Source organism: Scardinius erythrophthalmus (assembly GCF_964197995.2).
Source record: "Scardinius erythrophthalmus genome assembly, chromosome: 12".
Taxonomy (NCBI): Eukaryota; Metazoa; Chordata; class Actinopteri; order Cypriniformes; family Leuciscidae; genus Scardinius; species Scardinius erythrophthalmus.
In genome coordinates, this window is record NC_138232.1 from 7615386 (window position 1) to 7629849 (window position 14464).

At 39.7% G+C, this 14464-nt stretch overlaps 1 protein-coding gene across 1 annotated transcript in view; it reads left to right on the forward strand.

Moving 5' to 3' along the window:
• The window catches only part of grm4 (glutamate receptor, metabotropic 4), a 118941-nt gene that overhangs the window by 88947 nt on the left and 15530 nt on the right, over window positions 1–14464 (forward strand). The window contains exons 7-8 of the mRNA XM_081380068.1: window positions 1183–1319; window positions 2228–3163. Of these exons, the coding sequence (XP_081236194.1) occupies window positions 1183–1319; window positions 2228–3163 (1073 nt within the window). The remainder of the gene's footprint in view (window positions 1–1182; window positions 1320–2227; window positions 3164–14464) is intronic.

Consider the following 14464-nt stretch of genomic DNA (forward strand, 5'->3'; position numbering starts at 1 on the left):
TTTTGCGTCTAAAAGGGAAACACCTACAAATGTGTATTCAGTAAGGTCAGCCTCAGCCACAAAAATAACCGTGTCCACACCTTTTCAGGACTAATTTTTCACTGCCAGTAGTTTTTTTAACGCCAAAAGAGGGTTTGCGCAGCCGCAAACTTAGTATATCTGGCCTTTAGTGCTTACTGTGGGAATCTCAGTCATTTCATGTGCACACTCTTGTTTTGAGGAATATTTAATCCTTTACATATGTCTGCATTATATGGTGTGCTGCACCGCCACCAAGCATGGCTGTAAAAAATCTTAATTCCTTAATCCAGAGCGGTTGACTCATCAGAGTTTGAAATAAGCCTCTCGCAGCTTCCAAGCATGCACAAAGAATGGATATTCATCTACAGAAATCCACCATCATGTGGATTGTGCCTCAGAATAGTTATAACCAAAATTTGAGTAGTGAAAACACGGTTTCTTGTGCTTTTGTTTGGTAGATTCGGCTGCACAGGGTCCAGGGAATTAAGTTGGACACGGTCAGGTGCTTGGAATACAGATAGCTTAACCAAAACTTTAAAGCCTGAGACAGCAGGGTTTTCCACAGAATAAGGCACCTAATCTAAAATGCATCATGGGATGCAGCACCATTGTTATCCTGTCCTCCTCCCCTGCCTCCTTCCATAAGCTATTGCCTTGGCAAAATAGAAATTGCACTCAATGTACTTGAGGTTAGATATCTGCAAAGGGAATTTCAGCTTGTGGATACGGAGGTAAATAAATATGCCCATGCATTTTATACTAAGCAGTGGTAATGCAAGGTGTTTTTTTCTGTCTGTTTCGGGTTTAAATGAGGTTCTTTATTTGTCCTTCAGATACAGTGCTCATTGTTACAGTATATTATAAATAAGTGTTTTTTTAAAAGCTCATGGCTATTCACCATAGTGTAAAATATAGCATTAAAATCCTCTAAATCTATGTATTTTGCAAAAGTTGTATTAAATTGACTGTAAGCACATTTAGTGCAGCTTAAACATATAGCAGTTCCAGCTCACCATCAATCTCAGCTGAATTTCGTTCACGGATTTTGGACACTGACCTAGATATGTCCATACATGAGCGGTTGCTCATTAATGTGAAGGTATGTGGTGTTTGAACACTTTTTGCATGTCTTTAATCAGATTTCTCTGCTCACATCTTCAGGCATAGCTGGCAATCCAGTGCAGTTCAATGAGAACGGAGATGCCCCAGGACGTTACGATATCTACCAATACCAGATAAAGAACAAAACAGCTGAATACAAAATCATCGGCCACTGGACTGACAAACTTTACCTAAATGTAAGCGCATTCAAGATTACTTAAAAGAAAAAAAAAATTCCCCCGCTTGTTTATTCACTCTCATGCCGTTCCAAACCCATATTTTGTTATTATATTTTCCCGTGGAACACAAAAGTACACATTTTTTCAGAATCTTTATCAGTTGTTACCATACAGCAGTAAACAGTGACAATAGCTTCTTCAAGCTCCAAACAGGGCAACACATACACTTTAAAAGTGTGTGTGCAGTCTTCCGAATAGCTTTGTGTGAAAAACAGACTAAAATAATGCTATTATACTCCAAAGGTCACATAAACTGTTTAACCCTAACTAACTGCAAGTTGGTCAAACTAGATCTTAAGTCACAGTCTTATGTACATAGAGGCTAGAGGCTAAGTTTATGCCACATGCAGGATTTAAAAATGGCACATACAATTGTATGCACATGAACAAATAACACTTTACTGTCAGTGATGTTAGTATTAGTATAATAATTATTAAATAAAGACTTAAATTTCGATCTCTTCCTCAAACATGGCTTCAGAATATTTTTTTGAGATTTACAACTCCTGATCACTTTAAACTGTCGTTTTATGTCTGCACAGTAAAAGCTGCACAATAATTCCTCACAAAAAAATGTCTTTATTGTTCCACGGGAAAAAAGAAAACCAGCATATGGGGTTGGAAAGACATAAGGATGAGCAAACAATGATAGAGTTTTTGGTGAACTTGACGGACACATCGCTTATGAATAAGGATTGGAGTATAGCCTTGAGGAATACAGTTTAAAATTGCTCCTTTGAGATCCCCAAGAATTAATTTAATGAGTCAGTGGATGAGGAAATGAAAAGACTCATTTGAGATGTTAAACATTGTTTCTTGTCTCTAGCCGAGATGAATGGTAAACAGTGTTTGTTTTTGTGATTCAGACACGGACGATGCAGTGGCCAGGTGGAGGGAAGCAGGTGCCGTCTTCCATCTGCAGTCTGCCCTGCAAACCCGGGTGGCGCAAGAAGATAGTTAAGGGCATTTCCTGCTGCTGGCACTGCGAGCGCTGCGATGGTTATCAGTATCAGGCCGACCTCTACACCTGCAAGATGTGCCGTTATAATTCAAGACCAAACAAGAATCACACGGGCTGCCAGCCCACCCCGATTGTAAAGCTGGAGTGGAGCTCACCATGGGCTGTTATACCAGTCCTGATCGCTATTGTTGGCATCATGGCCACCCTTTTTGTGGTGGTCACCTTCATTCGCTACAATGACACGCCAATTGTTAAGGCTTCCGGACGTGAGCTCAGCTACGTCCTCCTCACGGGAATCTTTTTGTGTTACGCTACCACATTCTTGATGATCTCGACCCCAGATGTAGGGATCTGTTCACTACGGCGAATTTTCCTGGGGCTCGGAATGAGTATCAGCTATGCGGCGCTGCTCACCAAAACTAATCGGATTTATCGGATTTTCGAGCAGGGAAAAATGACGGTCAGTGCACCACGTTTTATCAGCCCAGCTTCGCAGTTGGTAATCACGTTCAGCTTGATATCCATTCAGCTCCTAGGGGTGTGCATCTGGTTCGCATGGGCCCCTTCTCAAGCTCTCATTGACTATGAGGACCAGCGCACGGTAAACCCAGAGATGGCACGTGGAGTTCTAAAGTGTGACATATCAGACTTATCACTCATCTGCCTCCTGGGATACAGCATGTTGCTGATGGTGACGTGCACCGTGTATGCCATCAAGACGAGAGGTGTGCCCGAGACCTTCAACGAGGCCAAGCCCATCGGCTTCACCATGTACACCACCTGCATCATCTGGCTCGCTTTCATCCCCATTTTTTTCGGGACATCGCAGTCAACGGAAAAGGTAAGAGTAGATGAGTGAGCGCAACTCCTCAAGACCTTGCAAATCAAGCGTTTTAAAGTAATGACAGCATTTACCGCCTCAGCTTCCCACAAAACATGCCATTCAGCACGGTCCATTTTCAGCAAAAAACAGACCAGCAGGACCAAATTGACTATGTTCATTTGGGCTTTAGATCAAGCAGAGTGGTAAAACAGACAGTTTATTTCAAAGAGAAATTGAGAATCATGAGGTTTTACGCTACAGCGAAGAACTCACGTGGTTTCCTTCGAATATTGAAAAGGACATGTGCGGCTGGGAAAAACAAAGGCACTCTCTTTTGCCCATCCAGCACTGCTCTCAAAGATAAAAGAGACTTTGAAAATAGCAAGGAGATTGAGCGTCAGCTTTTTGTAGATGATGTAATCAACTGACAAGCACTAACTGACTTGGAATACCAAAAAAAAAGGGAAAAAAAAGGCTCTGCTCTTCGTTTTGAGGCCGAATTAAATATGCAACTACCCTGGCATTGGCTGCATTACTCATTTCAATTAGAAAACCTGGGACCTTCTGTTTCTGAAGCTTAAGATAAGGGCTTTCTCCTTTTTCAATTTAAGTTTTATTTAATTAGTGTCTCCCTTAGCAAAGCCTTGAACAAGCAATTTCAGCAATATGAGCATTGTTATACTTGTTGGTAGGGAGCCATTATTGCTTTAAACTCAGTTTCCCACTGTGCATTTTTAACCGCTGTTTAAATGACTCATTCAGATATAAGATTGCATGAACTGACTTTGGTAATTGCATGCTGGCTTAGACTAGTGTCTGCCCACACCAATCAAAAATAAACAAATAACTATCTTTCTGCTGATCAAAAAAAAAATCATGACATAGGCCTAAACCCTGAATCGCATGGTCTCTCTTCCCTTCTCTTTTTCCCAACATCTGCTTTTTTTTATCTGCACCGTAAAAGGTTTTAGTGTGAATTTACAGTATTTCTGGCAACTAATTGTCTTACTTTCATAGTCATTTTTACTTTTCAGTAAAACTTTATTTGACCCATATAGCAATTAGTGTTGATCATTTGAGTGATCGGAATGCATTCTGTCTCAAATGTATTTTGGAGTGCATTTAGACTTTTTACGGTCGGATGGCAATGATGAGTTAAAAAAAAAACATGAAGGAATTAAATTATCAAATTAAAAATGTGTCATGTTCCTTTGAGCACTTGAATGATGTCTCGTTTAAATATTACAGCTTAGTTTTATGTCGAAAGATAGCAATTCAGTGTGCTATTGAAGTTGTTTAAATGGGTTTTGACATTCTAATTGCAATGTAATGGCTGACATTTCAGTTGTCTACTATTGGTCAATCTACTATAGACCTGATCTACAGATCATTCCAGTATTGCTGGTATTCAGTATCCCAGCATGAATAAAATAAACAGTTGCATTTATTTTTTCTTCTGGTTTATTTTAATTTTGTTTAAATGCAGCACATTATGATTTTTATATAGTAATATAGTTACCATAGAAAATGATGCTTTGAATTCACAGTGACATTCTGAATCTTGTAAAATGCTGGTAATTTTTGAGTGTTATTCACTCAAAGCCCTACCAATCCTCTCATGGTGTAATCAGAGTTTGACGTTGATTCTGCTCTGTACATCCCAGGACTGAAGAAAAAGTTTTAGCAATTAGCTTCGCATTGAAAATAAAGCATGCGTCATATGACACAATCCCACCACTGTGTGCTCAACAAACAGTGTTTTCAGAGGGGAATTAACATATCAAAACAAGAGCACCTCACAATCATCCAGGCTGGCAAGCACAATAAAGCTTGGCGTGTCAGAGATGACATGTCTTTTTAGAGCAATTAAATGCCTCACTTCCTCCTGGCCTGTGATTTACCTTATCTCTCTGCCTGTGCACTTGTCACACGATTTCTGCCAGACGCCTCATCAGCATGCCGGCTCCATCAGTTGTTTGTCATCTTATGTCAAAGTGAATAATGAATGTCTTTGGAGGCTTTCTGGAGCATTTGAATGTGGGCAGCTGGTCTGGTCCCTGCTGAATTTGATCAGCCTGTCAAATGATTAATCGCGAGGTCATCTTATTGTGGTTTAACCAAAAGATTTTTTAAATGAGCTAGTCTGGCAGGTAGGTCTCATTGTGGTCTAAGGGGCTTTAGCATGCTTCCTTCCTGGATTTTAGAAGGATCCAGATGGATTTTTGATTGCTTTGTTGGGTAAACTTGAAAGCATGCCCGAAATCCGATCATTGAAAAAAGCCTTTATTAAAAAAAAAAAACTGTTTAGTCAAAAAGAGAATCATGATCATTGTCTGCATCTATAAACAAACGTGTGGATTATAATATTATAAAAAAGAAATAAAATGAATGCAGGTAAGCAGCTGTTTCTATCCTAAATATATTCAGTTCTGGTAAAAATTGTAGCCTAACACTCTGAAAATATTGGAAACCTAGCACGTCCTTGTTAAAGGAATAGTTCAAACCCAAAATAAGAATTATGTCATTACTGACTCACACAGAACACGACTGATCCAAAAAAGACCACAAATCACCATAAAGGTATTGTAAAAGTGGCCCATATTATGCATCATTATTCCAAGCATTATAAAGTCACACAATAGCTTTGTTTGAGGAATAGACCAAAATTAAAGCTGTTAAAAAATCTGTTCATGCGTGCTTTTTTTTTTCTGTTTCATTTTTCTGAATTATTTTTTGTCCTTTATAATTTTCTGTATTCCGTTTTAAACATTTTGCAATCAAAAAGCATGACTAAGTAGAAGTTAAAGATCTTTGGGACAAACTTTTGTGTTGGCTTGACAAAGCCACGTTGCTAACATGCCCTTAACTAGTTTCTTGGCTTTGTTTGTGATAGTAGATAGATAGTGGATGTAACTCTATTAGAGTTATTGTATAAAAGTTTTGACCCCCTCATTGATGACCCCCTCAACTACTTTTCGTAGTTCTGATCGTCTGTATAACGAAAATCAAGTCCGATCACTTAGTTTACTTTTCACCTCTGCGTCTAGAATATCTTCATGATATATTTCAAACCCTCATCCCCACAAATTGCATTTTGATGGCACAGCTTATCAGGCGATAATATGGGCGTGACGTTTTTGCATTTTATTTGTCAGGGACAATAAACTTTAATTCTTCAAATACTCAAATACTTGAGTGTGCCAGCTGTGAAGACGACTCAATTTGATGGGATTTCCCTGCACAAGTTGATGTTGTAAGCAAAACATACAATTCCTTCTTTCTGATGCTTGATGTTATCACATCTCCTCTCATGTTGGTTTCGAGGAAGCTTGATAATGTCTTAAGTCTAGTGTCTCGCCTTACATGGACCTGCTATTTGTATGCATCTCCAACCTCCAAAACTGGAAGCTATCATTAGAGTGCCATCATGTCGTTAGGGTTCACTTGCAGGGGCTCTCCTCCTTTGTGTTGCTGACAGAGTAATCACTGTCTCTTTCTGAGCGAGGTCAACATCTCTTATGTACATACGTGTGTATCAATGTGTGTGACAGGCTTGGTAGAGGGGGGCCCTGACCTCTGTTAAATGTCAGTTTCTTTGACATTCCCGTTATTGAACTCCTTCAGTCTGTCATTCATTTGCTGTCACCTAAATAAGCACCTTGTAAAGACAGGTCCATGAGAGCTTTTCTGAAATATTAAACAGCTTCCCACAGATATAATTTAATGCAAGTTTTACACTGCAAACCTGGTACTATCTGCTATGAATTAAAATAAAGGAAGATGCATTCATAATAGTATTACAGTGTGAATACAAAAAAAAAAGTAATAATGTATTATGGCCAATGCTCAAGGCATAAACATGTACATTTATTTCCACCCAGTCAAGCATTGCTTAGCCGAAGAGGTACTCCTGGTCCCAAACTCACGCCATTGGTTGAGACAGAAGTTCTTAGGCTGGGTAGTTCAATTAAGCAGAGCATTATTTTGAAAGCATCACCGAGCCACAATGTTTACACCCCTCGGGAAAATCAACCTACGAATGACTTGCTTATAGTTAGTTGTCTCTGCGCATTAACATACAAGAAAGTAGATTAACATAATGACATATAGAATTAATTCATTATGACGTTCAGGGATGGCCTGGATATATGATAGATGGGCAACGTCAGTTCTGGAGTGCTGCTGTCCTGCAGAGTTTAGCTCCAACCCTAATCAAACACACCTTAACAAGCAAATCAATGTCTTCAGGCAAGAGATGGGCTGTGTTAGAAATCGCCCCTATACCCTCATTCACTATTCCCTACATTAGTCCACTAATATAATTCACTTGAGGGAGTGAATGAAAACAAGTGAGTGAATTTGGCTGTTTCCGAAGTCACCCCCTATACCCTTAAATAGGGCACTGTTTGAGGGGACAGCCATTTGTAATGTGTCCAAAACCATAGTGGATGTTATTGAGTGCACTCGTTCAATCCCACAATACACTGCAATAACAAGTGTACAATCGATGTATGCTCAACGGCTAGAGAATACCCATAATGCACTGTGACGGTCAAGCCAAATGAATTCCCACAACTCGCCTTAAGATGGCGGCCACAGCTGAATCATCAATCCATCCATTTTTCAAATAGCTGGTCCAATATGTGGCTACAGCGTAATATCATACAGGTGTAAATTCCTTTTAACTTGATTATTTAATTGTTTAATTAAGGTTTAATTAAGATATGCTAGTTTCCATGTTCAAGATAAATCTCTTCATTACTACTGGAGCTGCCAGTTTGCACTTTCAAATGATTACAGCAAGCACAAACAATGCAAAAGCAGCAGCCTTTCCAGCACTCAGTTTCCAAATTAGCTCACTCGGTTTTCATTCACTCCTACAAGTGGACTAATGTAGGGAATAGTGAATGAGGGTATAAGGGGTGATTTTGACACTGGTTGAGTGTGCCGAAAGGTCAGCCGCTTTTTTTATAGTATGTTCTTGTGGTTTAATCATTTTTTGAAACATAGGGGCTGTTTACACCTGGCCACTTCATGCGTTTTCTCAGATCGGATAGCTATCTGATTTATCACCGAAAGCAACAGATATGAACTGCATTTTATTGATCATCAGCTAAAATTTGAAAATCAAAGAGCGCAATAAGATAGAGCGGCAACAGCCCTGGTAAGATCATTTTGTTTCTTTACTTTTAATGATGATGATTGTGTGTCAAGCGTCTGCGACTTACTTTCACTTTGATTTGCGATAGTTTGCATGTTGGCTTAATGAATATGCTCAGCTGCTCATCTGCGGTGATGCGTATTCCAGTAGCGTCGTCATATCTGGCTATAACATGACAGCCTATAACACGTTCTTACACGTTTATTTTTTTAGTATTTTGGGGAGGAGTACAATTTACATATGTGGTTTCAACAACCAGATGCATTTACACTTGTCTAGTTTCGTCTGGAATGTGGCCCAGACCACCTCCTGAAGTGGTTTGAGCGATCGGATTCAAATCCATCTCGAATGCGTTTCGGAAGGCATTTACACCTGGTCTTTTCACGATCGGATAGCTATCCGATCTGAGAAAACGCATGAAGTGGCCAGGTGTAAACAGCCCCTTAGAAAACTGGCAGCTCCAGTAGTAAGATGAAAATATTTATCTTGAACTCTGTCATGTAAACTATGTATAAAACTTAATTAAACAATTTAATAATCAATTAAAAAGGAATTTATACCTGTATGATATTACGCTGTAGCCACATTGGAACAGAGGTTTGAAAATGGATGGATGAATGATTCAGGTCCGGGCGCCATCTTCTGTTCAGAGGTGGGAATTCATTGGGCTTGTGACTATCAGTGCATTATGGGTATTCTCTAGCCGTTGAATGTACATCGGTTGTACACTCATTATTGCGGTGCATTGTGGGATTGAATGAGTGCACTCGATAACGTCCACTATGGTTTCTGACATCACTAAAAATGGCTGTCTCTTCAAATAGCGCCCTATATTTAAGGGTGTAGGGTGATTTCTGACATAGCCATGGTCTTCTTATTGGAAGTTAAGAGGGTCCATGACTCTATCATTGCAGAAAGTATAACGGCTTTCTTGGATCACGCGTGCCTTGTTAACCAATCACATTACAGCCTTGACGTCATTGAATTTCATGAAGTTGTGCGACGGTCAATCACTGTCTGCGGGCACCATAGAAATGAATGAGAAGTGCTGTAAACTGAATCATACCTTTTGCGCAATTGTCAATGACTTCTCTTATAAAAAAAAAATTTTGTGTGTAAACTAACAATAGATCTATCCGAAATGAATGTTTAAGAGCAAACATGTTGAAGATTAGCCAATGGGCTGTCGATTCATTAAATGATAAGCTATTTCCTCAGAAAAGCGGTCTATTCAGTGTAGTGAAGCCTCTCCTCCATTGACATCCATTAAAAAAATCGGCCTCTTTTCTCTTTCCCTGCACACCGCTGCGCTAGCTGGTATTACGCTTTTTTCAGCTAAGGTTGCAGGCTTGCCTTCAAGTGGCTTTGCTAAGGCTAGAGGCAAGTGATGTTTTTTTTTTTATCAGGGTTGGAGCTAAACTCTGCAGGACAGCAGCACTCCAGGACCGACGTTGCCCATCCCTGCACTAGAAAAATGAAACATTGAATTTTTTTTCTGTTATTCAGAGCAGCATGGAATCTAACAGAATGACGTTTTGTGTGTGTGTGTGTGTGTGTGTGTGTGTGTGTGTGTGTGTGTGTGTGTGTGTGTGTGTGTGTGTGTGTGTGTGTGCAGCATATTCAATGATTTTAAATGTGCATAATTCATTGTTCATTTGAATGGCAAACATTCACATCCGTTTGAATGATGTTTTCCACAGCGCCGCTATTAACATGAGACCTACTTCTTTCTTAAAAAGCTTTTGATGTTGACATAAGACCTACTTCCTTTTAAAAAATGACAGTTAATTTTTTTGTTCTTTATCCCAAGAGATAATTTGGCAGCAGCAGGTGAAGAAGTGGCTGAATCAGTTGTTGTATTATTAAAGTTGATGGTGTTCTGGTGTACGTTTTATCAAGTCATCCATTTATATGTGCGAGTGCAATAACTGCTGCTTTTTTTTAACTTGTGGTTTCAATTCGAGGGCAAAAAAGTGGAACACTTTGTATGTGTAGAGACAACAGAGACTGTCTCAGAGGACTAACACTGATTCACTGTCTAGTTCTCGTCTCAGTATTTCTCACAAGCCTCATTAGATTGCAGGTGTGCTGTCTGCACATACAGGGCCCGAGGCGGAGGCATTGATGAGATACCGCTATGAATCGTTTGTCGTTTGCGCCATTAAATCCTCATTTGTGACTGTAATTGCAACTTCAGGTTCAGCAAGATTAGTGAGAGTTTTCGACGTATAGACTAAAGCTAATAATTTCTAGCCTGTTTAATCACTATGTATGGACCAGTCATGTCCTTTCAGGTGATTTGTTGGAGCCCTGCCATAGATTTTCTGGTTAAATTTGAAAGTGTAGCTTTGCTGACTGAAGTAACCAGGGACCATATTTAACAAAACCTTTTATCTGAGCCATAGCCTTTTGGTTAGACCTCTGACACACTGAGCTGTGGCAAGCGACATCTCTTATCATTTCCTGCCCTCTTTCCACTACACTTTTGTGTCGCGTCGCAATCTGAGCGCGTTGTTGTCTTTGGAGCTCCATCGATTGATTTATAATTCTTGATTTCTCTTTAAACTCACTTACAACGAACATTTTCTATTTTTCTCACCTCATAGTTACAACGCGGATTGTTGAGCAGACGCGTCTCAAGCCTAGTGATCCAACGCTGGATACTCTTATAGGTTACGTCCGTGGATCACGGCTGAACGCGTCTTCTCCGCACTCATTTACAAACAAACATTTTTTTTTCTCTCTCGCCTATCGTGCGTCTACTCTACACCCGTACCCGTAAAAAGACGGATTATATCCAAGACTTAAGCCATAAATTAGTATTAATATTGATAGCATCACTGGTAGCGTCGTTGCTAACTTAACTTACTGTCCATCTGTTAAAATGGCGAATATATCAAATGTAAGTAGTTTACCTTTTGGTGCAGGTGAGGACACATTTGAGCTGCACGCGGTGCAGTCTGAGCTGGAAGCTGTTGAGAAACAGATCCACGACCTTTTAGTGAGAAAAGCCGAGCTGATAGACCGGCGGTTAGCTCTTGAAACATCGCGCGCCGAGGCACACAAATCAGAGACTAACGTTACTAACCCGATGACTCCGACCTCGTCTACTCCGTGCGTTCCTCAACATCGGTCCCGAACGTCGAGGTCGCGATCAGCCATGGTCTCGTTCACCCCGGCTCCAACATGCCATCACGAAGCCTGGATTTTTCCGCAGCGGAAGACGCGAGCCAGGTCTAGACCAAGAAAACTCTCTCCGACCCTCCCGGTTTTCGAGATATCCACACAAAACCGTTTCTCCCCTCTTCGCGAAACAGAACGCGATGCTGTGATCATCGGCGATTCCATCGTTCGACACGTACACGCTACGTTAAATAAAAGTAAGGTGCATAATCACTGCTTTCCTGGTGCTTGCGTTTCTGAAATCGCTGCTCACGTTCCCGAGATTCTGAACGAGCGCGTCGGAACTGTGGTCCTGCACGCGGGAGGGGCAGACATCAGACTGCGCCAGACGGAGGTTCTGAAGAAAGACTTCAGGAATCTGATCGATACGGTACGCAGCACATCGCCTGATATAACGATTATTGTGTCAGGACCGCTTCCCACGTACCGACTAGGTCATGAAAAGTTTAGTAGATTATTCGCGCTAAATGAATGGTTAATGTCATGGTGCAATGAGCAGAAACTGCTCTTTGTAAATAATTGGAATCTGTTTTGGGAGCGTCCTAGGCTTTACCGTGCTGATGGCTTACACCCAAGCAGATTCGGATCAGATCTTCTGTCAGATAACATCTCCAAAATGTTAAATACCTTTTGACTAGTAACCAAAAGTTCAAATCATAGTCTCTGCTGCACCAATTTAACTGATATAAATAGTGTAGAACATTGCATAGAAACTGTGTCTATTCCTCGTTTAGTGAGATCAAATAATAAATCTACTGCAGGATCTAGAAAAAATCTAATTGTTATTAAACCAGAAAATGTTGCTATTGGTAATCAAAAACAATTTCTAAAGCTAGGTCTTCTAAACATTAGATCACTCACACCTAAGGCAGTTATTGTAAATGAAATAGTCACAGATAATAGCTTCTATGTACTTTGCCTTACTGAAACCTGGCTTAAACCAAATGATTATTTCGGTCTAATTGAGTCTACTCCATCAGGATACTCCTATAAGCACGAGCCCCGTCTGAATGGTCGTGGCGGCGGTGTTGCAACAATCTATAGAGATTTTCTCAATGTTACTCAGAAAACTGGTTATAAGTTTATTTCATTTGAAGTACTTGTACTAAATGTTACGCTCTTAGATGTTCGAAAAACATCCCTATTATCTCTAGCCTTGGCTACCGCCTGGGCCTTACGCTGATTTCCTAAAAGAGTTTGCAGATCTTCTCTCAGACCTATTAGTTAACTTCGATAAAGCATTAATTGTTGGAGACTTTAATATCCATGTAGATAATCAAAATGATGCATTAGGGGCTGCGTTTACAGATTTATTAAACTCCTTTGGGGTCAAGCAAAACGTTACCGGACCAACTCATCGATTTAATCATACACTCGATTTAATTATATCACATGGAACCGATCCAACCGATATAGATATCATTCCACAAAGTGACGATGTCACTGACCATTACATGGTAACTTGCATATTACGTACTCCTGTAATATATCATGCTGCGCCGCGTTATCGATTAGGCAGAACAATCCTTCCATCCACCATAGATAATTTTTCAAATAGCTTATTGGATCTGTCTCAGCTGCTCAGTGAACCCAAACAAACAGATGAACTTGAGGAATTAACTAGCACTATGAGCACCATTCTCTCTGGATCATTGGATATTGTTGCGCCCATTAGATTAAAAAAGGTCAGAGAGAAAAGTAAAGCACCATGGTACAACAATACTACGCGTTTTCTAAAGAGAGAAACCCGTAATTTAGAGCGTAAATGGAAACAAACTAACTTAGAGGTCTTTAGAATCGCATGGAAAGACAGTATGTCACGTTATAAAAAGGCCCTAAAAGCGGCCAGGGCTGAGCATCTCCGCAAACTAATAGAAAACAACCATAACAATCCTAAGTTCTTATTTAACACCGTGGCGAGACTAACAAATAAACAGATGACTCCTGAACAAAATATTCCATTACAGTTTAGTAGTAATGATTTCATGAAGTTCTTCACTGAGAAAATAGAAAACATCAGAACCACAATTGTAAACGTTCAATCCTCAATCGCGCCTTATAATTCAGCCTCAATTATCACCCCGCAAGAACAATTACAGTGCTTTACAACTATAGAACAAAAAGAGTTAAATAAACTTTTTACTTCATCTAAAACAACAACATGTTTACTAGATCCTATACCAACTAAACTATTGAAAGAAGTGTTACCTGTAGTGGAAGAGCCTCTCCTCAATATTATTAACTCGTCTTTATCTTTAGGTTATGTTCCAAAAACATTTAAACTGGCAGTTATAAAACCTCTCATTAAGAAACCACAATTAGATCCAAATAATCTAGTAAATTATAGACCCATTTCAAATCTACCTTTTATGTCTAAAATACTAGAAAAAGTTGTGTCCGCTCAACTGGGCTCTTTCTTACAAGAAAATGACGACTATGAAAAGTTTCAGTCTGGGTTCAGGCCGCATCATAGCACTGAAACTGCGCTCGTTAAAATCACAAATGATTTACTTTTAGCTTCTGACCAAGGCTGTATCTCAATATTAGTTTTACTTGATCTTAGTGCTGCGTTCGATACTATAGATCATACAATACTCTTAGATCGATTACAAAATTATACTGGTGTTCAAGGACAAGCATTAAGCTGGTTTAGATCGTATTTATCTGACCGCTACCATTTTGTTTATTTAAATGGAGAAAAATCTATCATAACTCCAGTAAACTATGGAGTGCCGCAGGGATCTGTGTTAGGCCCTCTATTATTCTCAATATATATGCTGCCACTTGGAAATATTATAAGGAAACATGGAATTAGTTTCCATTGTTATGCTGATGACACTCAAATCTATATTTCATCACGGCCGGATGAAAACGCTAAATTATCCAAATTGACAGAGTGTGTTAAAGATATAAAAGATTGGATGACGCGTAATTTTCTTTTATTAAATCCAGACAAGACAGAGGTACTACTTATC